At 38.5% G+C, this 25,687-nt stretch overlaps 1 protein-coding gene across 2 annotated transcripts in view; it reads left to right on the top strand.

Moving 5' to 3' along the window:
• Positions 1-24,390, top strand: part of LOC109041468 (uncharacterized) — an 84,396-nt gene extending 60,006 nt beyond the window's left edge. For both annotated transcript variants that reach the window (XM_019057831.2, XM_019057832.2), the window contains exons 2-3: positions 17,372-17,551; positions 19,528-24,390. In XM_019057831.2, coding sequence (XP_018913376.1) covers positions 17,372-17,551; positions 19,528-19,823 — 476 coding nt within the window. In that variant the 3' untranslated portion in view covers positions 19,824-24,390. The remainder of the gene's footprint in view (positions 1-17,371; positions 17,552-19,527) is intronic.
• Positions 24,391-25,687: the final 1,297 nt, after the last annotated feature.

Here is a 25,687-nt window from a genome sequence, read left to right as displayed (position 1 = left end):
AATCGTGAAGTTCGCACGCTGGACTAATTGCCTACCTCAAGCTCTCAATGATCGGTACCCGAAGAGCGATAAAACGTGTTGCGCCGAAAAGTATGATTCTTTTTCGACATTATCGTGGTCAATAAAATCGAGAATCTCGCCCAAACTCACCAAAAAGGCACGCTCAATAAACCTACTTTCAGATCCGTTGACAGGAGTTTTATTTTCGCATAGAATTTCGCCAAGACGTTCGATAGAATCGACAATTATTGCAAGCTATAAAGCGAGGAAATAAAGATCCAGTGGAACAAGGAGTCAGTATACTCCCATGCTAAGGTAAAACGCCGTATGAACATTTGAGAGTTGCCAAATTTCACCGGATAAAATATGTATTTTTGAAGAAGGTTTTCCATCACTTCCCTTGCAATTTGCAGATCGTTAAGATTGAATTACAAGCAAAATTTTCTGTAAAATTTGAATAAGAATATTCACGATTTTCCCAGTAAATTAATTTTTCATTGAAGGAGATATGGCAACGACTGGAGAGTTATACGGCGTTCCTCCTTAGCATGACAGTATATGTTGCGATCGAGGGTCAGTTCGGGAGTCCACTACTCTACATACATCAATCAACGACTCGAACGGTTCGGTGCTCACCAATTGTGTGTGCGTAGCGCTTACCCAATGACCATGAATAATTTACGATCCGATCATTTATAATGGGCTAAGAGGAGGTTAATACTCTAGTTTCCGTCCAAGATTGATTTCCGAAGGCGAATGCCCCCTCTATTAAGATTTGAAGTCTGAAACCTTAATGGCCGTGTATGGGCTATGGGGTGAATAATCCCTCATATTCACACCACACTTAGACCTGTGATATGGGCCATCGATTGGGCTGATCACAGCGGTGAAAAAGCCAAGACTTGGTTAGTTATGGGGTTTGAAGTTTCTCTTTCCAGTGGAATGCAATGAAAAATGAACTACAAATAGAAGTGGACGTTTCAACTATTAATATTTTTTTTTTTTTTGGGGGGGGGGGGCGGGAGGAAGTAAGCTACCTACGGTCCAGCTTAAAATTATTACATTAACCTATGGGTTTTTTCTTTGTTTCTTTTTTCTTTTTTTAAATTTCCTTTTATAACACATATAATTTGGTTCCTTCCTCCTGTATTCGCTATCTGTCTAACTGAGGGTCTACTGCATGAACATAGCTTGTGGAATTTTTTAAAGTATTACCTATGTTGATCATTTTGAGTCAAGTTAGTCTAAAATCTGTACTTAAAATTATTTCAGTTTTTATTTTGAAAGCATAATTCTGCTAAAAATTTTGAAGTCATTCAAGGTACATGTAAATGTTTATTTTTTAAGCTGAATGTTCTCGAAATGAAAGACCCTCCTGAAAACAAGATACCTTATAATTTGCCAAAAAACACCGAATCGGGAGAATGGAAGGTAAAATTAAGTCAGTACTCGTGCCTAACTTTCGTAGCTCGGTTCAAGTAAACTCTACCTCTTGATGGACAGAGGGCTGATTGTCGAAATTAATAGGCAAAACTGTAGACAAAGAAGGCAAAAGGGGTATGGAGGAACCTTATAGGTTGGTGGCTCTGATAGACTAGGGAGAAAAATGATGAACCAACTATGAGACATCTTATCGGTTACCGTTAGTCCAATACTTTCCCCTCTTGTCCATTGGAGCTTCCTGCCTCCATTAATAGGATCGCTCCATTTTCCTTCTATCTTTTATGTCCATCGCTTAGTCCATCAATTTCAGTACTCAGTCCACAGGACATTACAAATTTGCGTAGGTGGAAAAAATATCACCTCTTACGCGTAGAAATATTCAATGTATTCATCGTGAGATTTTTTTTAGGAAAACTCCAAAGGGGATATTGCTCTTCTTTTCTTACCATGTCTAGCAATTAGCTCTATATGTATATTTTTCTCGTTGAACTGCCATCATGGCACCTCTGCAGATTATTGCATCTCATGTTTTCCTTCAATTGATGAGTGCTAAAAATATATCGGAATATATTCCGAGGTCACTTCGGCGAATCTGATTGTATTCCTTATTCGACCCGAATGGATCCTAGGCAGGTGCATCCGAAACTGTGTCCACTTCTCAGATCGTCACCTTGATCTGGAAATCGATTGTTCATGAATTTTCATGAGGTCCAACTGCATGTCTCCGGTGCCATCCTTTTTCTACTTGCTATTTTTCGGCTCAAGGTCACCAACGCCACCGCACCTGCCGCTTATACCCTCTTCAGATATAGAGCTGTATGATGGACTTCAGTGCCACAAAATTTTCACTGCTCCAGAGGTGGTGCGCGCGTGAAACAATTGGATTTTCATGATTACGCTCCATGATTAGTGAAAAATAATGCGAATTTAACAAGGTGTAGCCGTGACCTATCAAAATCTCTGCAGTGGATGACTTCATTCATTACTTTAGTGCTTACGATGTTACCTACGAAAGTCTCGTAAATGCGTGCAAAATATAATTTGCATAGGATTTCCTGCGTTCCTCGGTAAAAAGATAAAAAAAAGTGACAACTGAATCAAGCATTCTTCGTAGAAACAACTTATCAGCTCTTCGGTGCCACTCAGATCACCCGACTTGGTGTATCATTCACAGGTGACAAATTAAAAATCCCACCATAAGTTCACCCCAAAAAATATGTAATTTGTACTTTAACTAATTTTTCCGTACTAATAATCTGTACGTATTTTTACAATCGGAACGGCTGCAAACCGCACATGTCGTTTCTATGGATAATCAATCGCTCAAATAGTAATAATTATAGATACTGGAATCTGGGGTTTGAGTAGATCCTGTTAATTTTTGCCATATGCACCACCTACATATCCAAACCACAACAAAACATGGAATCACTACAAAACACGATTATGTAAAATGCGCAACTGGTTTAAATTACTTACAATTAGTCAGAATTTGAAGTGAAATCAGAATTTTATGAAATCATAAGCGTGGGTATCAAACATTCATTTAAACGCTGCTTACGTGAAAATCTTAGATTTAGAAAAAAAAACCGTGTCAATGAGTTATGGGTCTGCTGAGCTTTTTCCAGACACTTCAAGATCAACTCAAAATTCGGATTTGACAGTTTAATCATTTCATGTTTTTGAGGGGAGGAGATCATAACGGAACAAAATAGAGATAATAGCTCCAAAAAAAGGCACAGCTCTAAAAAATCAAAGATGTAAATATGAATTCCCTGTTTGTCAGAGATCTGGCAATTCTCTGGCGTTTCGGCCAACCACTGCTGGTAAACTGGACTGCCTGGTCAACTCATCGAAGGTCAATTAACGCTAATCACCTTAATATTGACATCATCGTCATTAGGTGTTTCCACCGATTTTTCCCATCTGGCGAATATCGTTTTCGCATAGGTAATTAATCTCTTCATTCGTTCGTTAGTGGAGCCATGCATTCTGTGAGCAGGTGACATGAGCAAAATTGAGCTGAAGGGAAAGCGACCTGTGAGTTTTGCTCTGATGGTGGAGTAAAGGATCTCGGCTAAAAAAGGAGAAGAGAAAAGTGGAAAAAAAATTGGTGAAATTAGAGGAAAAAAGAGGGTGAGGGTGAGGTGAAAAACCTCTTTTAACTTATTTAAGAGGAGAATAAAAATGAAGGAAAAAATGCGGATCTTACATAATGTGCAAGTCGGTTGATACATGTTGATTGGAGCTTTTCCCGTCATAAGACTCTCAACATCTTCATCTCCACGATCGAACTTTTAAAAATGAGTACTCTAATTTCATTCCTAAGTTGCATAATTTCGGGCTTTCATTCGATACTAAAAAATGTAGTGATGACAAGATATCAATTTTTTGTCACCTTCTTTTTCATCTGTCCGACCGATTGAAATCGACACCTAGTCGTCTGCTTAAATATTGACATTTAGCGGTCGTATTTGGAGTCATTCATCACACACCCAAAATTCAAAATAATGTTTAAACAACCTTCAAATTGCATAACGCAATTTTTAATGTGTAACTGTTCTTATACAACAATTTAACTCTTTTGATAGAAAAGATTGTAGGTACTTTAAAAACAAAAAAAATCTTACCGATGTTTATTTAATCAAAAAATGCGGTAAGCGTCGTTCACTGGTACTTACATCGAAAATTTCCCTCATTGAAATGTATTTATTTTTGGACACGCAGCATCGTAACATTAATTCAGAATGAGCACTCTCCGGAAAAAAAGGCGTAAATCACCATTCGCTGAAAAAGAGTCCTAATTTATACATACTAATACTTAATAGTCATTTAATATTCTTTAATAATCATTTAATTTTAATTTGTGGAAAACTTGAATGAATTAGATTTTTTATTTTATCTACTCCAATAAAGTTGATTCCTTGATTTATTATATTATTTATTTTCTATTTCAAAGTATACGTGCCCAGTTATTTGTGATACAGCCAGCAAAATGCATTTCACCTCTTATGTGTTGAGTATCTAAATAATACGAGTAGTAATAATTGAAAACTATGTTCATCGTCCGCATCAATATGGATGTGTTTCTCTGTGCGGAACGTAAGCAATTTACTAAATACTTCCACTATGAAGGGACTCATGTAATGATTTTTTTAGCCCATTCACACCCACTGCGCTGTAACTCAGAGTCTATGATCCTATGATCTGTATGTTGTGTCCTTTCCCAGACCTTGAAACGCGTTGGGATCTGATCAACTTGACAGAGACCTCATTCAAAGGTCTCCCAGCCTCCACGGCTTTCACCACTTATCAGAGTTGTCAAACTGCAACCAGGAAACGAAGAAAAAAAATCAGAAGTATAATAGGCATGAATGAATAACTGACAGTCCGAAAATTACTTGCGTGCCTCAAGTGCCAAAAAGTTGTGTTTTCGTAGGTACCGCACTTTAAGGGAGGGGGGGGGGGGGCATTGGAATCTATGTTACCAATCGTTACAAGAGAAGAGAATTTGGGTCATGTGCCCGAAGAGGGCAAGTTCCTTCTTTGGCAATTGAAATTGGTTAAAAGTTATTTGTTCTCGAAAATTGTTTTTGCGTGTCAAATTATACAATTAATCATCTTCATTATTTTAAGACTTCGGCTCAAATTATAATTGAATTACTTATAATAAGTAGTATTTGGCATCGAAATTAGGTACTTTCTTAGTTTTTGTAGGTGCATCCTTGTGAACGAATTTACTCAAGCACAAAGTTAACAGTCGATAATTTTGATGTTTGTAGGTCCTCTCAGAATTTTACAAAGAATGAGAGCAGTTTAAGTCCTTCTTTTCCTCATAGAGGACGTATAATTGCACTTTAATCCGCCAATTTTGTGTCGTAAATATGGCACAGTAAAATTTTTAATAATTTTCTCGGGAAAAACAATTTTGAAACGTAAACTTTGAACCGTCTTTATCCGCTTTGATTTGACATTTTAGGCGTTTTTTGTCGCATGATTTTCCTAGAAAACTTAAATAAACTTGTATTCTGGTTTCTTTACCTAAATTTTGAGTTTCTAAGGACCAAGGCTCCTTTTACCGAGGTTAGTCAAAAATAGACGATCACTTTTTATGGCACTTAGAACGTCCCCTCATAATACAGTCCATAACAAAATTTATTTACAAAATATTCGAGAAACTAAAATATCAAATTATTGGTAGACTAATATCCTCCTGTTTTTTTGTTTTTTTTTTTTTTTTTTTTTTTTTTTTTTTTTTTTTTTCTACGGTTCTCGCAAACTTGTGTGCTTGAATATGAACTATTATAGCCGTATCTTAGCCATTACGGCAGCTATGGACAGCCAAGTTAGAGGCTGAGCTATGTCACAGGAAGCGGCATATTTCATGCGCCGGCCAATAATTCGCCATATGGAGTCAGACTAATGTAATTTAAAGGCCGCAATAAATGCGTTGTCCTCTGTGCTAAAACACCCAACTCACATACACAAATACACCCTCATGAACATATGCAGAGTCACACTCTCAAACACGATTTAGAAACGCGTTTGACAGAAGCAAAAACCCTAATGTCGCCATGTCTGAATTGCTCAAGAGAGTTTTCATGGGGGGCATATTCCTCTTCCTCGTTGTCATTTTGCTGAAATTCAAAGCAAGATATTTTAATTTAAAAAATATAAAACCCCAATTCTTTGAAGAAGTTTCACAAAATATTTCATATTTTACTTAACTCATCACTGAATGTTTAATTCATGTTTGATCGCAGTAAAACCCGTCGATGGCATGCGCCGCCGGCCGCGAGTGAAGCGGTGAGTGCATGGGCAGTCAAAACGCCGTCACTTTCGTGCCTATGCAACACGGGCATCCATGAATATTATACAAGTTGTATCCAGGTGCTAAAAAGCAACTTGTATAATATTCCTGTCGCCATGCAGGTCTGGCTCCTCAAAGCGAACCGGGAAATTGCTAACAGATCGGCCCCATCGCGGTGCCGCGGTCCCCCCCCCCCCCCCCCCCAATTTTTCTATACCAGCCATAGGCGTGCCTACGTTATTTCACACAAATTTCCGAAGATAAGTCAGATTGCCAGAGTTCATTTTTGCGTGAATGTGATACCAAGAATATATCTCCCTGGAAATTACCACATTTGTGATAAAAAATGTCCACTTTCTCTCCCTGGAAGTTAGCCAAGGACGAGAGAACGTAACAGCATTCCAATTTAAAGAATTTTATATCACTCGTATATCATATTTACCCCGAAAACTTACAAGGTTGCAAAATCTCTACAGTCCTGTAATCCTAAGATTGCAAACTCGCGGTGTGTACTATTCGGAAATAGTGCGATCGACTTGGTCGCGCACCGTGGCATACGTGCAGTGCATGAAGTATCCTGCAGACTTGTAAGGCGCTTCAATGCGCTGCGCGCACCGTGCTGTACACGCAACGCATGAAGTATCCTGCGGTCTCGTAAGGCGCTACTATGCTACGAGCAACCTCTGAGGGCTCATACGGCGTTCTAGCATGGCAGTATACATGTCGTAATTGTTAAAATGAATCAGTATTTTTAGGAGAAATTTCATTCCTTTTTAACTTTAATGATTGCTACAGGATCATCGAATCGGAGCACCAGTAGACTTACTTCAAAAAAAAAAAAAAAAAAAAAAAAAAACGAATCAATGTTGAAGTATATTGAAAAGAAGCCGGCCTAAAAATCGTGGATAAAATTCTAGGTAAAGGCCTACCCCACAGCCAAGCCTGAGGAAGCCCTCCCTCGAAAAAAGGATCGATCGAGAATGTGAATCATTCATTGAAGCCGCAAGTGGATTTCACAAGGTCTCGAAAATATGCTGCAATGCTAAGGAAAAACGCCGTATGAGCCTTTAGACGTTGTCAGGTTGCCTTTACTAAAAACCGAATTTACTGGAAAAATTTTGAATATTTTTTTTGTCGAATTTTTTAGATGATTTTGTTCGCAACTATGATCTAACAAATCCGAAAATTTCACGGACAAATCTGCATAACTTTCCTCAAAAATACTTGTTTTACACGGAGAAATTTGGCAACTCTCAAATTTTCATACGGCGGTTTTCCTTAGCACGGCAGTATGGGGAGGCGACCCGAGAAATGTTTACGACTTCGACAGGAACGGAGGCGAGAGAGCGAATGATCGCGCAAAGCAACAAAGAGAAACCCAGACTGTATCACATGCACGCAAACGATTTCTTTCTTATTTTTTTTTTTAAAAAAAAATTGAGGCATTCCAAAGACTCGAATCTGATCGAATTTGACAAACCTTCAGACGCATCGCTCCACTCGAAAGAAGAATCAATGAAAATCGGCTTGATAGATATCCAGAACTCACTGGTTCAAGAAATCGCTTATTTTTTAAATTGAATCGCGCTTAGCAGAAAAAACAAGCCACATTCGCTCTTGCAAAATTTAACCGGACAGTTTAATTTTTTAAGAGAGAACTTTTGTGCGGATTCATTTAAAAATTTTGTAGAATTTGCTTCGTGCAGTAAAAAAAATTCACTGAAAATTGCACAGAAATCGGCACGACTGTTCTGGTGTAAAAACTTAAATTGTCGAATTAAATTTGGCAATAGCTGATGTGGCTTGGTTCCTCTCTGCTTAACGCGGTCCAAATATGGAGACTATGAGTACGACCCTTTTTCTGTTGAGAAGTAAGAGAGAGAATTTAGCACATGTTTTTCTAGTTTCAACATCGATATGAAAAACAAGGGCGAAATGTAAATCATTGGCTATTGATATTTTCCGATCGCTCCGATCGCGAGAATCGCTCTTTTCTCATAGTTTTAAACATCAGATGCATCGATTTACCGCAAACCACGACACATGGCCGAGATGCACCTACACCGCTCACCCCCTGTCTCAACTCGAGGGAATAAACAAGGGTTTTACTCGGCCATTAAACCCGTCTCCGTATTCACGATATTCAAAAACACCGTCCAGCGCATCGAGGGTGGACCTTGGATCGGGGGAGGAGGAGGGGGCTAGTGCCCCCATTTTCGCACCATCGCTATTACTCATCGTCAGGTCCGTCCGGGTGCATAGTCGCGCGTCACCCGCGATGCACTGACCTCGTTCTCTGTTGCCACTTGGAAGAGGGAATTGAGCTTTTGTGTGGTTGTGGATGTTGTGTGTCCGAAGAATGTCCACTCGAGAATTTAAAAAGTACCGCGGCAGCTGAGCTTGAATGGAGCCGGACATGCGGCCACACGGACGGGCGCCGCGCCGCGTATCGATTCACTATCAAATGAATCTTAACATGCAAAAAAGAGCTTGGTCGTTGCACAGTGAATCGAGTCAACAGGAGAGATCGGACAACATTTGGAAACTTTCAACGCTTATAACTTCATTTATACAAAACTTTCAAGTTTTCAAAGTGGCTCCATTGGTTTCCGTGCGAAATTTCCTTCCGGGAGCATCCCTTAAAATTTAAAATGTGACGACACAATCATCAAAATTTGCTCTTTCAGACAAAAATTTCATGTCCGACCCCTCTGATCGACTTGTTGAACCAGAAAGAGTCATTTTCATGAGAGAGTCTCAGCAGAAAGAGTCTTTTCATGTCTAGCGTTGGAAATCTCCTGACAAACTGTATATTATTTAATTTATGGATATTTAAAATTTCAATTTTTAACTCTTTAGCATACTTAATGTATGAGTATTTAAACATTTTAATTCATAAAAATTTAAAATATTTAATTTTTTATTAAAATTTATATTTTAAAAACAATTCTTCTATCACTACTATAAGCTCTCTGAGCCCCCAAATTTTCATTTTTCGTGACAGTTGTTTGTCCCACCGTTCTATTAAGCCGATTTTCCTTTATTTTTACAGCGATCGGCGAGTGATAGTCTCTATAGGTGAACCTGCGCTTTTCAGGTTTTGAAAGTATGACCTAGATATTTTTATAATGTGTGATAAAATTGTGTATCCTTCCATTTAAACAATTTAAATATTCATTTTTTGTCACAGTTCGTTCTAATTACATACCGGGTTGATTTTCATTATTTTTCGCAAGCGAGAACTTATAAAATGCTGAATTATCCGCTATTGTAGTTACTTCAGCACTGCTAAGATGTAAAACTAACTGCTGGGTAATTTAGCATTTTATAAGTTCCCGCACTCTTTTTTTTTTTTGCATCCAGAATCTTAAATCAAAGTCACTTTTTTCCGGCGAATACTCCCGAGGAAAAAACTGAAATTTTAAATGAATAAAGTACTTCACACATTTTTTAACACAATATTTTGTTAGTAACAACGTGGGCAAACCAGCTATTTGGCCTTTTTCTAGGAGAACATTTAAAGGCTATGATGAAACGACCTTTGTAAAAATTGCAATGCCCCCCTTCATCATAAATACTTTTACAATAACCAGGGCGGAAGTCTTTTCGTGATTTTTCTTGAAATTCCCACAGTTCCAACGAAACATTGTAGATCAAAGACTGTAGAATGTCCGATTTTAGACCTTCAGTCGATGATGCTCTACGCACCGCCCTCTCTTTGTTTCTTTTGGTTTATGCAAATTTATCAAGCTGAACGTGCTTTTATTCTCAATGCAATTCCTCATCTTTAGCGCTCAATCAATAACATCGTCACTTTTGCTGACATCTGCCATCTTCAGCAAGAGAGTCATAAGTCACCATGCAGTGTTTCAGTTTTCCATCATGCAATACGTTTTTCAACGAAAGAATCACACGGTTTTTTTTTTAATAATAACATTTGAGGTAAGCTCCTCATTTTTTAAGATGAAGTCAGTGAGAGGAATTAAATGTCCAACGGTGCTTTTTTTTTATACGAGAAAATGTTTCACCAAAAAAATTTGACACAATTCAATCGATTCACGGCTCTCTCATCGAAAACGACAGAACACTGCATGCCCACCATACAAAAACTGATGTCAGCTGTTTTGCCACCAACTTGAATTAATATCATTCTTCGTCCCATTGATGTTACACAGGGACCCTCCGTCACAAAGTTGTCCCGTTGATGTGTCAGCCTCAGATGTTACATGCGTTAATTCTTTGAAAATCAGGCCCAAGTTTAAACTCTCACGAGGTTGAAATGTAAAGAATGGACAGTTTTCAACCCAAGCCGCTTAGATATTATTGTATTTATTAAATAATAGAAAAGAAAAAATAGAGTAAAACCAATTGGTGATCCCAAGCAACAATGTGTGTAATGTTTCATTATACGAGTATTCGAGTATCTTTTTTTAATATGCGTAAATTCACTCAACTATCAAACTGCAATTTTACACGAACTTCGAGTTTTAAAAATTATTTGACCCAGTCCTCGTATTTAGTTAGTATGGAATATTTTTTTTTCTTTTTAACAGTGGCAGTTAGAAAAAATGCCGTACGAACTTACGAAGACTGCCAAAAATACGCTTGACGCGAAGGGACGCCTAGTGAAAAGTTATCATCATGGTCTTAAACAAAAAGATTAATTGATAGGATACTGTCCCTCAGAAAGCTAGGGGCCTGTGGCGATTGAGCATCGCAGAGCGCCAGACAGTGCTTTAAAAGCTAGTCTCATTATGTCCGCAGTCCGACTATGCTGCCGTGCTGAGGAAAAACACCGTATGGGCCTTTAGACGTCGCCGGATTGCCTTTACTGATAATCGTATTTACTGGAAAAATTTTGAATATTTTTTTTCGAATTTTTCTGATGAATTTCCTCGCAACATGATCCAACAAATCGAAAATCTCACGGACAAATCTGCATAACTTTCCTCAAAAATACATGTTTTGTTGGGAGAAATTTGGCAAGGTCTCGAATGTTCATACGGCGTTTTTCCTCAGCATGGCGGTATGTATAGTTATCGTCCGACACCTGACCAGGCCTTTTTTTGTCGGCAAATTACCCATGCATGAGCTGCAGTGTGCTTTTACGGTCGCACAGCTTATTAGACATTCATTCATGGCTCATTTTTATTCGAAAAATTCACCGGACTGCATTTAATGACCTGAGTTATGGGGTGCTAAGCAAGCGACAACTCACCCGAACGTCAGAGCGCGATGGTCCTGAGACGGAATGTCATAGGTTTTTCATGGCGATCGTCTTGCCATTGGCGGAACACATGAAGGTGACTGCAGGCTGATTTTTGAAATTGATAGACAAAGCTACAGACAAAGAAGACATGGGGAGTATGGAGCTATCTTATTGCTTGAAATTGGCGGTTCTTATAGACTAAGGGGGAAATACTCTACTGTGCCAAGGAAGGGGGCCGTATGAACTTTCGTATGTTGCCAAATTTGCTTCGATTAAATACGAATTTTTAGAAAAACTTTTGAATACTCTCTGTTCTATTTTTTAGAAAATTTTCTTCGTATTTAGATATAAATTATCTGAAAATTTCAAGAGAAAATATTCGTAATTCTCTTCAAAAATAAATATTTTATTCAAGGAAAGACAACTCTCAATATATGACGTTTTTTCCTTAGCACGGCAGTATTGAACTAACTGTAACTCTCGTTGGTTGCCGTTCGTTAGTCTATCATACTTAATTCTTTGTCCATTGCAAGCACCCACTTTAACCAATAGAATCCCTCCATATACCTTTTGTCTTCTTTGTCTATAGCTTTGTCCATCAATTTCAACAATCAGCCAGGTTGGCCGGAGGAAGCAAAGGGGCTAAATGTTTCTTCCGTCAACAAATAATAGAAATAAAAAACCGAACCGGTAAAATTTGTAGGTTGTCACATTTCGAAGGGTGAAACTTCAGGAAAGCATTTTGTCACCTTCCGGCCAAAGTATCACAAGCGTCATGTGACGTTTAAAAATTACCGCCGCCATTTTATTTTTCACAGAGAAACTATTCAACGAAGCTGTCCTAAAATGTCACTGAATTTTCTTTGTGCTGCCGATAAGATCACTGAAATTTTCAAACAGATTCAACCAACAATTCTGTAAAAAAATTAAATTGGTGGCGGCAATTTTGAAACGTCGCATGGCGCTTGTGATACTATGACCGGAAGGTGACGATATCTTGGTTTGCAACGTTCCATAATTACTGTCATACAATACTTTTTGAATGGAAAAATAGATGACGTTATCTTTCGAAAACCTCCCTGATTTTTCTTCTCTGTGTGAGCAAAATCTATGCAAATTGTAGGAAAAGCGTTCGTTTACTATCACTCAGAATCTGTGGTTGCCGCAGAGGAATTTCAGGGCGTTTCGTTTTTGTTGCTTTCGACTTTTACATTGTTACTTATTTTTGTTGCGTATTTTTTTTTTTTTTTTTTTTTTTTTTTTTTTTTAATCCTTTTTTCATCTTGGCGGGGTTTTTTGCCAATCAGGATGAAGGAAAAAATCAGCACGACCGGATAGGGAAAGAACCGGTAGAATATTCATCTTAGACTGTATTTTTCTGAGATGAAATTTAAGCAGAGAAAAGTAATGAGACAAATTGTGGCAAAAAGGGAAAATCCGGAAAAAGTGACTTGTCACCGCTTTTTTGCTCTCCATCTCAATTTTGTTCCGCAGAGCATACTTTGGTCACCGCTGATCTACGGTCTCTCCCACTCATTTCCATTTTAGAATTTTAGGGAAAAGATTTCCTCCGATGGGGGAACGCTCTGCATTTTAAAACAGTTAAAAAGTTTTTAACACTGAGAGGCGTGGTTCTAATGTAAAGTTGACTTGTGGGGGCAAGAGATAGAAGGTTAAAAATAACAAATTCTTCGCGAATCTAATCGTCACGTCAAAGGACGCTTCGAAGCATCCACGCTCCAAAACTCGAATCAGGGAGGAAACATGAGTTGGAATGGACGACCAACATTTTTATATTTAGGCAGATTGACCTTAGAAGGAGTCATAAAATGAACTCTCAAGAGTTGAGAAAACTCCAAATGGGTGTGATGCCCAAAGGAACTACGAAATTAAGACAAGTTTATGAGTCGAAAATCGGTCGAAAGCTTGAATTTTTCCAGTACGCTTGTCTTAGTCTAGTTACTTTTGCAGCGATAAGAGTGGTCATTACGTGGCTCCAATTACAGCTCTTTAAATTCTACACTGACCTTGAAAACTTTTCTGTAATGAATGATAATAAAACCGTAACAACAGTTCGTGTTCGACGAGTGCAAATGAAGGTAGATTCGTAGCTAATCGCTATACTTACTCTTCTTTGAAGGGGTATAATTGATGTTCCGTTGTTATGATTCTCTCTTATTTGAGTTTGTCAGTCGAGCTGATGAGCTTCATCGCGTTGAAACATGATCCCGGGCTCAATTTAATGAATCTTCGTTTTTTCAAGACCAATAAATTCATAATAGGCGTTATAAAAATTGTTCAAGAGGAGTCAACCGCAGTAGCTGTTTGGGCTAGGTCAACGTGCATCTACTTCATTTAGAAAGAAGTTAGCAAATATCAATTATTTTGAGAAAAATACAAGTATTAGCAGCAGCCGGAAGTTTCATAAATATTTTAACCAAAAACAACATTTGACTTTAAGGTGGGGGATGTCAGAATTATGCAGATAAATTTACAGCACTTTCGAAAAAAATTCTGAAGTCGATAAACCGATTGATAATTTTTTTTTTTTTTTTTTATTTTCGGATATTGTGTAAAACATTTTAGAGCTCCCAAATCACAGTGTAGTACGTCATGTGCATGTAAATGCAAACGCAAGTTGGATAGAAAAATACTTCGTACTACTCCGAAAGTGCATATAGAATATTGCAAATAGTTTCGTCTTCCGATTTACGGTATTCACTCCGTATCTAGGTTTTTTTTTTTTTTTTTTTTTTTTTTTTTTTTTTTTTTTTTTTTGGAATCACTTAAATCTGTTTGCGGGGTATGAATACTTGACGTACCACAATATGACGTGACATTCGGGGATTTCTGGGAGAGAGTCTTGAAATTTAGAAGTTGTCAACTAGTCGATGGACTATCGAGCCGCTCTAGAGGGTTTTGCTACCATTTTAAATTCGCAAATCACCCTCTTTCGGACAAATCTATATGTCGACGGTGAAACTGCAAAAATGCAAGTCTCGGTTGTGGTGTTTCGAAACCTCCGCCACCATTTCATTTTTAAACGGAGACCGAACCATTATCATGGCTTGAAATTTTCACAGAAAACTCTACCTAAAGAGAAGAAAAATTGCTGAAATTTTCGAAAAATGACGTTCAGTGATTTTCCATGTAGAAAATATGTGACAGGAAGTTTGCAACGCCGCAAACCAAAATGCGCATTTCTGCAGTTTTACCATCGATATGCTCATTATTGAACTGAGTGGTTTTTTGTTTGTTTTTTTTTTCCTTTAACTTTGAACGACCCTGCCTCCATTTTCCCAGAGACAAGAGACCCTCCACTAGTATCTTGCCCATGGTGGAAGCTTTTTACTTTCGGGACTTCATCATTCTACTGTTGACTTACCTACATGGTTGATGTTCAACAACGTGTTGGCAGTTTCGTTTCGCAAACAAGCCGAAAATGGCCGACGTTTGGGAAAGTTGTTTGGCTCATGACGTCATCCGAAGCTCATCATCGACCATGTAGGTAAGTCAACAGCCGAAACTAGGGTGATGACTGTTGCTCCCTAATAATTGTCCATAAGGAATTGTTGAAACCCCGAAAGTAAAAGCTTCCACCTGTCGCTAGGAGGCCAGTGGAGGGTCTCTTGTCTCTGCATTTTCCAGTTTAGGTATGGATTATTTTTGGTTAAATTTTTGTGGAGCTTAAGCCAGTTTAGCTGCTTTTTGTGAGCTCTTTTCAAAAATGTAATTTCCGTTGATTTTTATTAATTACGTTAATGCCTAAAGCACATCAATCGCCAATCCAATCTCAACAGTTATACTGTTAAAATCCCATGGATGTGCATTATTCAAGACTGAATTGAAAATAGTTGGCGCTAGGTTCCTGGAATATTTTGTCTCGGATGGCAAATGACGGCTCCGTCTTGATTCCGGTCACGCTGCACCACGGAGTGAAGTTGTTGACGGTAGCCGCATGCGGCACAGTCAAACAGTTACGCACAGGGTTCGTTGAACTTTCCGACGAAAATCAACGCCTGAGCTGTCTTTTTAACGAGGGAAATATACAGTGTAAATTCGTTTCATCGTCATTCTGTGTTTGCCCTGAGCCAGTCGTATTAATTCTCGCGAACTCCATTCACCGCATTACACATGCTCAGTAAATGATGACCGTCCTTAAATAAGTCCCTCCAATATGAAAAGACTGCGCCTCACAGTGGATCGAATCAATGGGAGAGCTCCGACAAAATTCGGAAACTTTATTTAAAGCTTATAACTCCGTTCGTACAAAACTTAGAGGTTTTAAAAGTGGTTCCATTGGTTTCCTCGTGAAATTTTCTGTTAGCGGCACCCCTTAAAATTTAAAATGTGACGAATTATACAGCAAAATTTACGGTTTTAGTTAAAAGTTTCATGTCCGCCCTCTTTGATCGACTCGATCAACTGTGCGCCATGCCTCGGAAAATTGCTCATCTCAGTTACATTCTGTCATGAAGTAGCATGAATAAAAATAGGAAAATTTAACCTTAAGTTTTATTTTAATTTTTTCCCCTAAATAGCCAAGAAGCTTATATTGTCAACACAAAAACTACTGATTGTGTGCCATGCTCATCACAGTCTATCCGTAGAATATATGTCATTCATTCACCTCTATGATCCCGATTTCTTGGTTAATTAGTTTTATCACCAGAGTTTAAAGACAATTCATACTACTTATGTTCAGAGTACATTTTTAGTAAACTAATTCGGACTCAGTTTAAAGTTAAGACATAGTAAATGATGTATCAAACGAGCTTAAAGTCAAAAAAGAAAATAATAATTCAGCGTAATCAACTACCTACATGATGTTAACACAACAAGGAAAAGATGAAAATACAATTCACTAAAACATTTCTTTACAACAGACGTCTCGACCCAAACGACTAGGGTCTTCTTTAGTGCAACCAGAAAACAATGGAAACATTTTAACAAAAATGAAATTTGCCAAATTTGGCATTAAAATGTATTTGAATTTACGTCTGAGGGGTCGACGAAACGGATACCGCGATCAAGGTCAATTTTTCTAAATCATGTCTAATTTGCATCTTCCATTGTTGAATGAACCATCGCAAATGAAGCAAGTATAAGATGTGGAGGAAGCGTTTTTCAAATCGGAAAACCTCTCGTCTGTATAACGAGTTGCCTGTTTTTAATCAGCCGAGGTATTAATTTTCAAGGAAGATTATTTTCATGTTATTTTGTCAGTTGGACCGCGTTGAGCAGAAAGGAACCAAGCCACATCAGCTATTGCCAAATTTAACTGGGAAATTTATTTTTTTACAAAAGAACGTTTGTGCGGGTACCTTTGAAATTTTTAATGAATTTGCTTTGTACTATGCAGACTATTCACGGAAATTCGCACAAAAATCCGCACAACCGTTTTCATGAAAAAAATTAAGTTGCCCCGTTAAATTTAAGAATAACTGGTGTGGTTTGGTTCCTTTCTGTTTAACACGGTCCATTTCGTACCGTCTCTTCCCTCTTTCCCCAGCAAACACGCTAACCAAAAGCTTACAATGGAACTAGAGCGAGGGGAAGGATGCGCATTGATGACGGCGCAGAGATACAACTATTCGCGCTTGACGGATGTCCGTGTTGCATCTGCAAAATTGAAGGCGCGATACCGCGAGGCGTGAACTCGCGATGCATGCTCTGCCAATGAGGTGCCGCTCTTCGGGAGAAAAGCTTTAAAAAGGAGGCTCGACAATGTCCCTCATTTTGCTTCGGCTGAGTTGCTCGCGTAGAAAAGTGAAAACAGTTCTGTAGTTCTGTTGAAAAAAAGTTCTGGTTAATGCGGTCCAGCTTTTTTTCCCGTAAATTTGAAATTTCTTATCACACCATTTTTACTTTCTCGTTTTAACAGACTTTCTTTTCTCGTTTTGTTTCAGCTTCCTTGACTGAAAGTTACTTAGTTTGTTACGAATGCACAGTGCATCCTCCGAGCTCTCACAGCAATCAGACTGCTAGACTATGTTCCAAATTCGACGCCTCGGCCCATTTCCAAGTCGAGTGCCCTTACTCAACTTTCTGCATGAGGCGGTCCTTCAAGCTGGACCTTAAGGATGGCAGTGAGTATTCTTCCTCAACCACTTTTTTCCCGTACTGTATTAGCTGGAGAAGATAAAAATCCTGTTGAGATTCACATTAGTTCTTTAGTTCAAAGGGTTGAAGCAAAAGCCACCCTCGGGCATGCAACATTTTCTTTCGTAACATTTCTTCACCTTCCGGCCAAAGTATCACAAGCGCCCTGCGCCAAATTTCCGCCACCATTTTATTTTCTCACAGAGAGATTGTTCAATGAAGCTGTCCTAAAATTTCACTGCATTGTCTTTGTGCTGCCGATAAAAGTCAGTGAAATTTTCAAACAGATTCAACAAACAATTTCTCTGTAAAAAATGAAATGGCGGCGGAAATTTTGAAACGTCCCATGTCCCTTGTGATACTTTGGCCGGAAGATGAAATTCCTGTAGTCTCTATGAGATTCTGGCTGTCTCAGAAAGAAATCCGGAAAGGAATATATTATCAAGACGTGATTATACTCGTATATGTTCTGTAAAATTTTCCACCGTGAATAACAATAATTGACTTTAATCTAACTTTTTACCATTAAGTTCCACTCGTATTTTCCGTGCTGAAAACAGCAATTAGAAGGATCCTAATAACACTAATGGCTTTATACTACAGCAATATTCTATATCGACTGTTTCGAACGTGTATGTCAACTTTTAGAGATGACATGCGTGTAGCTGCCCATCAGACAGTTCTGAATTCCGAGCGTAATTTTTGTCTAATGGTCGCTGGGTCTCATAGATATCGGGCGTCGTCTTGTTTATGCGTGTTTGTCATTAAGTCTGCTTCCGTACTCACGCATTACATGGAATTCGACGTATTTATGCCAAACAGAACTATGTGCATGAGCCCAGAGACCCATAAGAATATATTCATAACAGGGCTCACGTCATAATGCACATAGTTTTGTTTGGCAGAAATACGTCCAATTATTCTCTCGTGTTGCGATCCTCATGGGAATAAGAAACAACTGCTGCATGCATGTTTTTCAACCATGATATGGATATGGTTGATCGAGAAAATCGATCAAACAGCTGGAAAATAACCTGGCTGTACGCAATCTTTGCTCAATGTTTGGCCCCTCGAACACATGCCGCTCTCGTTATCACAATAAACTGTGTAGCAACTTACAAACACCTGCCGGCCCCTCCCCCCAATTTTTCGGAACTTGACTGTTCCGACGAGTAGCATTGTCGTCATAAAGCACCGAGGGTAAACTGCTGCTAATATGTTGATCTCTTAAAATTTAGGAGGGTGATCCATGCCACTCGTGCCTGGTTTTTTTTTTTGTCGATTATAGGTATTGAGGCTTATACGGAGTCGGCCTAAATATAGAAGCAACCGCAAAGATTCAACGTCATCAACATCTGAGCGATTATCCTCAATCTTGTCGCAACATTATCTCTATGAAATCGCGTTCCATACAATCCAAGTTTTATCTTAATTTTGCCCAATTTTTACTCGATAATATTGCGATAAAACGCCGTCGATAAAATCCTGATTTTATTGCAAAATGCGATGAAATCATCGCAATTTTTTATCCGATAATATTGGAATCAATCGACGTCGGTAAAATGGCAATACATTCTCCAATCAAATCGCAACTTAGGGACCGTTCAAGTATTACATAACGCACTGATTTTTTTACCCCCTCCCCCTTGTAACGCAGCCCTACACCCCTCCCTTTTGAATTGCGTCACGCTTGCCTGACTCCCTCTCCCCCCCCCCCATTTTCAAAAGATTTACTCGGGATTCGGATTTTCAACTTTTTGCTCGTTTTTTTTTCAGGAACTTTCCCCCCGGTTCTGATTTGTTACGCAACGCTGGGCTTGATCCCCCTCCCGCCCCAAGTCCGTTACGTAATACTTGAGCGGCCTCTTATCTCGATCACTGCTTCTTGGGTAGGGTATCACCCTGGTATCACCTGAAGAGTTTAATTTACCGGAGCTTTGATTATTATTTTTTTATTTTTCAGAAACGGTGAACGCAGTGGAGCGGGGCTGCGCCTCTCAGAAGTACCAGTATCAGTCGTTCTACGACGGGAAATGGCACGCGGAAGAGGCGGTGGAGGACAAGGTCTACCGACCGGGCTGCTACCCCGCGGAGCAGCTGGGGCTGAAGACCCCGACGACGGAGTACTGCTACTGCCCGACGAACCTCTGCAACAGCGCCAAATCCACGCAGGAGTATGGCACCGGCTTCCACCACACGGACACCATGGCCGTCATCATAGTCTTCAACGCCGTCAAGTACATCCGGAGCCTCAGATAGCCTCCGGTCTAGATCCTACCAAAGTCTTTCGGTCCTAGTTGACCACCGCACAGTGTTCAAAATACAGTCCAAATATTATACAGACCTCTCACCATCTCTCCATGCGATTTCATCCATGGAAAAGGCTGTTGGGCCGGCCACTAGACAAGGTTTGAGTCGCCTTGTAGAAAGACCCGTGGGCTAATTGTTGAAATCGATAGCCAAAGCGATGGACAAAGAAGACATAGATTTATGGAGCAATCCGACGGTGGTTCTTATAGACTAAGGGAGAAAATGATGGATTGACTATAAGGTCTCTTGTAGGTTTCCGTTAGTTAGTCTATTACTTACCTCCTTTGTCCATCGCAAGCATTTTCTTCTACCAGTAGGGTCCCTCCATTTTCTTTTTTGTCTTCTTTGTCTATGGTTTTGTCTACAAATGTTAGCAATCAGTCCGCAGCCGGCCGATTATTGAAATTCATAGACAAAACTGCAGTTTATAGACCTGCGCCCTGAATTCGTACTATACTGCCGTGCTAAGGAAAAACGCCGTATGAACCTTCGAGAGTTGCCAAATTTCCTTTGATAAAATGTCTATTTTTGAGGAAAGCTACGAATATTTTGCCTTGGAATGTTCGGGAACTTTAGGTAAAATTGCTAACAAAATTATGTGGAAAAAGTGGAAGAAAAATGTGTACTTTTCCTGAGAATTCGTGATTTACCAAAAGAAATTTGGCAACGCCCGATGGCTCATACGGCGTTCTTCCTTAGCACGGCAGTATTGGCCTAATGATCGAAAAGCTCGCGAGGCAAGTTTTTCAAACTAGATCCTTCTTACCGAACGCGTTGCTCTCATGTCACTCATCAGTCATCAGGTGTCACCAAGCGAAAAACATGTTGGGAGCATAGAGTAATGGGCTTCTGAAATATTTTTTCTCTGCTTAAAAACTCACGATGCGTAATAGTGAGGGTTGCTAAATATGTCTGAGACTTCAAACCTTTCGAGGGAAAAGTGGCAAGTGCTAGAAATGTCTTTCAATATGCTCAAAATGCACAGAGGAAATTATACTGATTGCGTATAGGAAGGCTGAAAAATACACCGACTACCTGCTTGAAAATCACGTGTTGATCGTACTTAGGCGCCATTAAAAGCTGCAAAGTTTGGCTTGAGTCAATTTTCTTAGAAACCGCGGATGACAGAAAAAGTTCCTTCTGATTCTAGAGTAGGCGAGAAATTATTGGATTGCACAATTATTTAGCTCTGTATTTCTGTTCTGTTTCACTCAACTGACGTGTAGAATTAAAGTCTCCTTCATTTTGAAAATTATGCAATGAGAATATGGCATCTTCAGTATGCAAGTTCTATTGAAGGACTCCCGTAAATCCCCCCTCCCCAACAAAAATAAGTAAATAAAATAGATTAATGAAAAACAAAATTAGAAAGAAACCTTACTTAGTAATTAAATAACGCGAGGGTAACTTACAAAATAAAACAGATGAGCCTCAGATATGCATTTTCGCGTCACAAGTAGCAATGCGTGTTAAGGAAAACTGTTCCATAAATCCGTGTTAGAGGTCACTTGCTGTACGGTGCTTAAAGAGAACGCCTTATGGATATTCAAACGCTCCCAGACTTTTTTTGATATGTTAATCACGAATTTTCCGAGAGAATGATACAAATTTCTTCGTAAGTCAGTGAAGAATTCAATCGCGTTCGTAAAAACTGAGAGATGAAATGTCCATAACTTTTTTCTCAGAAAAATAAAAGTGGAGAAAATGTTGGCAGCATTTGATTACTCATACGACGTAATCTCTGGATTCAGATTTGCAATGGGCTATTTTTATTTTTGTGCAAACGTCAAAGTTCGAAATTTTCTTTATCAACTCATCATTAGCCAGATTGAAGGACTTTGAGTGACCCTTTCATCAACTTTCTCACCTTAACGTGTATTTATACTATCCTTTTTTATCACTTGTAAAGTTATTTTCTACTATTTAAATTATGCAAGATGCAATCTCACTCAATTTGGCGTTTAGACCCGAAATGAATTTATTTTCGACAATGTAAAATTCAGGGGAACGACAACTCTATTTCTTAGTCTGATCACCATAATTAATGTGAATAATTCCGATTTGCTTTATAGTGTTTTTCGGTAAAGTACAATTAAATTCCAATATGTAGGACTTTTAATGCTTCAATTACGCTTCAAACACTCGTCTCACAGTTACGTAAAATCTTAATGCTGCAATGAAAGTTCTCTTCTCCTCTCTTATTTTTGTCATGACAATGAATGCTCTATCTCGAGAGAGACATATTCTTTTGGATTTTTTTTTATCTTTATGTCATTATTTTGTTAGTGATTATGTGTACAAAAACTGCCTGAAGAAATCTTTTCAAGTCAAAACACTAGTTCAGGATATTAAGGAAATTATGACCCTTGAAACAGCAGGGCTATATTTTAATCCCTGAATTAAAAATGAAAATCCAAAACTTTTTTCATTGTCAAGTTTTAAGTAGCTCCCACATCAAATAGTAGCTCCCAGCTCATTTGACAAATTTTTCCAGCCAAAGTGTCATGGCTTTTTCTTTAAAATCAAGACTTAAATCGGGACCTAATTTCCCAATGCGAAATACATATCGTGAAGAAAATCCCTCCTGTAAGTATAATGAGGAAGAAGAATCTGTGAAACATTTGATGGTGTTTATTATGCTTTGAATTTCTATTCTTATTTGAAAAGAACATATAAATTATAATTTGGTTTTTATTTTAAAAAAAAATACTATTCCTAAAATAAAGGAATCAATTTTTATGTAATGAAATTTTGAAGCACCTCTAAGTTTAAGGTGATCAACTACTGTATGTACGACAAAAACTATTCATCACTTACTGGTTTAAAGAAACACCCTACAAATAATTATGCCCGAACATGAATTGTAAAAAAGAACCTAATGCTCTGTTTTTTGTTCATGTACAATTCACTAAAAAAGCAGTTCAAAAAGAAAATCAGTTAAATATACCGATGATGTGAATGATGTGATCCACACACAAAAGATCGGCTCATAGTCACAGATAATTTGCATTGGCTGCGTTAACGAAGACTAAAAACTCCTTCAAATAAGCGTAAGGCAACTAGCTATACTTCACATTTGCGTGCATGCTCCCCGAAGGCATAACATCTACTCATCACTTTAACCTCACATCAGTCGAAAACCCAACGGAATGAATATTTAAGGCTGGTGTGACTGGAAAATAATGTCAACTTTCTCGGTACTTTTTCAAGATGAAATATTTAGTCTCAAGTTAACACACTCCAAACTTTGTTGTATTTTACTGATTCGAGACCATTCTGACTCAGACATGCGTCCAGTTCTAAAATCATAAAACCTATTGTTGTGTATTGCATTGCTTGATGATTTAATCGTTGGTCTTTTTCGCATCCTCTCCTCTCTAACCAGGGGGGGGGGGGGGGGGGGTCGTTTTGGCGGATGATTTATCGCATTGCCGCCAATCCCGGATTCGGCACTCGATTTCTGCAAGAACCGCACATCTTTCAAATTTACACCCTGCTCAGTGGCGAGGCGTGCTTTGCGATGCATCGATTGATCTGCCATTTAAACCTATGAAAAAGGATCGATAAACAGAGTGTTTGCACCGAACACCTGAATAATCGATTCTTTACCGCAGCTTTAAATGGGGAAATATCGATAGTCAATCACTCACGCCTCGCTTCTGGTTTAAATATTTGTCGCGCTAACTGCATACACTCGGATAATGTTTTAAAATTTCCTCACCCTGCCAGTTAAAGGTGAAAGTAACTCTGTTTCTTCTGGACAATAGTACCCGTATTATATTCTCCGAAGAAGTAAGCTCTCTCAAAAAATTAAAAATCCTGACTCCGATAAATATGAGAAATGAACCATCGATGGCAAGTTTAACTATCCACCGGTTTTATCGCGCTTAGTCAAGCAATTTAGATAAGATGAACCTGTGCTCTTGGTTAATCGCTGCTTTAATTCCCGTATCAATCAGCTGTTAACTAAAATTAATACGTTATTAAGCAGAAAGTATTTATCCTCAAAAGAAGTTTTGAAAAAAAAAAAAAACTCATATCGAGCGGAGCATTATGTCCGAACTATCCGCTATTTTTTAAAACTATCTTCGTAAATACATTTTCTCTGATTAATAAAGCCCATTTTATTGGGTGTACTATCACCGACAGTAGGTAGTAGGACACTTTCCATGCCTTTTTGGTTTTGACTTTCACTAAGACAATCTTTTTTGCTCATGAAAATATGCTTTGTTGAAACTCTGTTTTTCATCGTGTGATTTCGTTTTTTGTAACACTATAATATTAGTTTGTACTTTTTAAAACTGAGCATCCTGAATATGCCCAGTAATTGTATCTGTGATAATTATAACAAGACAATTTACGTCATTTGGTAAAGAGGAGCCTCTTGCTAAACGGTTCCTTTTCTCCAGTATGGCGTGCATTCGGACACAAAGAACTACTATCTTTTAATCGTGTAAATTTGCTAATTGTTATTGTTTTAGTGTAAATAAATAGAAATATATAGTTTATTTATGAACTTCTTCTCATTCATTATATTTCTTTTTCTCCTCAATGAAAATATCATTCAAAGGTTGTTCAAAACTTATTTCAAAAGCTGGAAGTTGTAAAATTCACAAAAACCTAAATTTGTCAACTAATCAGGAAGCGACACTTTCTTTTTGTAAATAGACTGAGAAGGCAATAACATCTCTGCATAGGCACTGCGGTATTCTAGTGCTGTAACTAACGGCATACGGCATCTCCCGTGTATTTCTGAAAAAGTGAGAGAAACACGAGTGCCTTCAATTTATGAGCATGCAACACTCACACCCGCGGAACACGAATAGTTGCATGAAGGCGCCACAACCAACTCGGAGCAGTATTCGTCAGTCGAGATACTAACAGCATTATTGACCTTTTTCGATACTCTGGCCTCGTGTTTCCTCGTGTGTTCTGCCGTGCTAAGGAAAAACGCCGTATGAGCCTTCAGGCGTTGCCAAATTTCCCCTGGCAAATCACTAACTCACAGGAAAATTGTTGAATGTTTGTCTACCAATTTCTCCGATAATTTTGTTTGTAATTTGATCTACAACGTCTGAAAATTTCAAGGGAAAATATTCATAATTTTCCTCAAAAATAAACATTTTATCGAAGGAAATTTGGCAACTCTCGAATGTTCATACGGCGTTCTTCCTTAGCACGGCAGTGTTGTAGTGCGCGTGCGTGTGTGTTGACTCAATAATGGTTCCTGTCAGTTTCGATGACCCAACTTCTAAGTTAATATAAACGTTGGTAAAGTTTGTGATGAGGACAGGTGAATGGTCTTCCGGGTGAAACAAAATTAAATAAAAGTGGAATAACTATATCACCGCTTAGAGGAGGTAATTTCGCATCTATTGGCGCAACGCACACACGCTCAACATTCCAAAAATTGACCCATTCTGCCGTGCTAAGGAAGAACGCCGTATGAACATTCGAGAGTTGCCAAATTGCCCCGGATAAAACGTTCATTTTTTGTGAATATTTTTCCTTCAAATTTTCAAAATCTTGGTAAAATTGTGAACTAAATTATCTGAAAAATTCGGAAGAAAATATTCATAAATTTAACAGGAAATTCGCGTTCTATGAAAGGCAATTTGGCGACGCCTGAAGGTTCATACGGCGTTCTTCCTTAGCAGCATTGCAAGTATTTCGAAGTCAAAGAATGAGAATAAATCGAGAATTGGAGAAGAACGCAGTTACAGCTTGTCTGCGCTGTTGCTGCTTTTGGAAACGATTCATTTCAAACATTTATAACATGAATGCAAATTATGGCTTGAAATTGAGCGGGTATT

The sequence above is a fragment of the Bemisia tabaci genome, chromosome 8, assembly GCF_918797505.1.
Source record: "Bemisia tabaci chromosome 8, PGI_BMITA_v3".
NCBI classification, from domain to species: domain Eukaryota; kingdom Metazoa; phylum Arthropoda; class Insecta; order Hemiptera; family Aleyrodidae; genus Bemisia; species Bemisia tabaci.
Note: the sequence above shows the minus strand (reverse complement) of the source record. Positions and strands in the feature narration are given on the sequence as shown.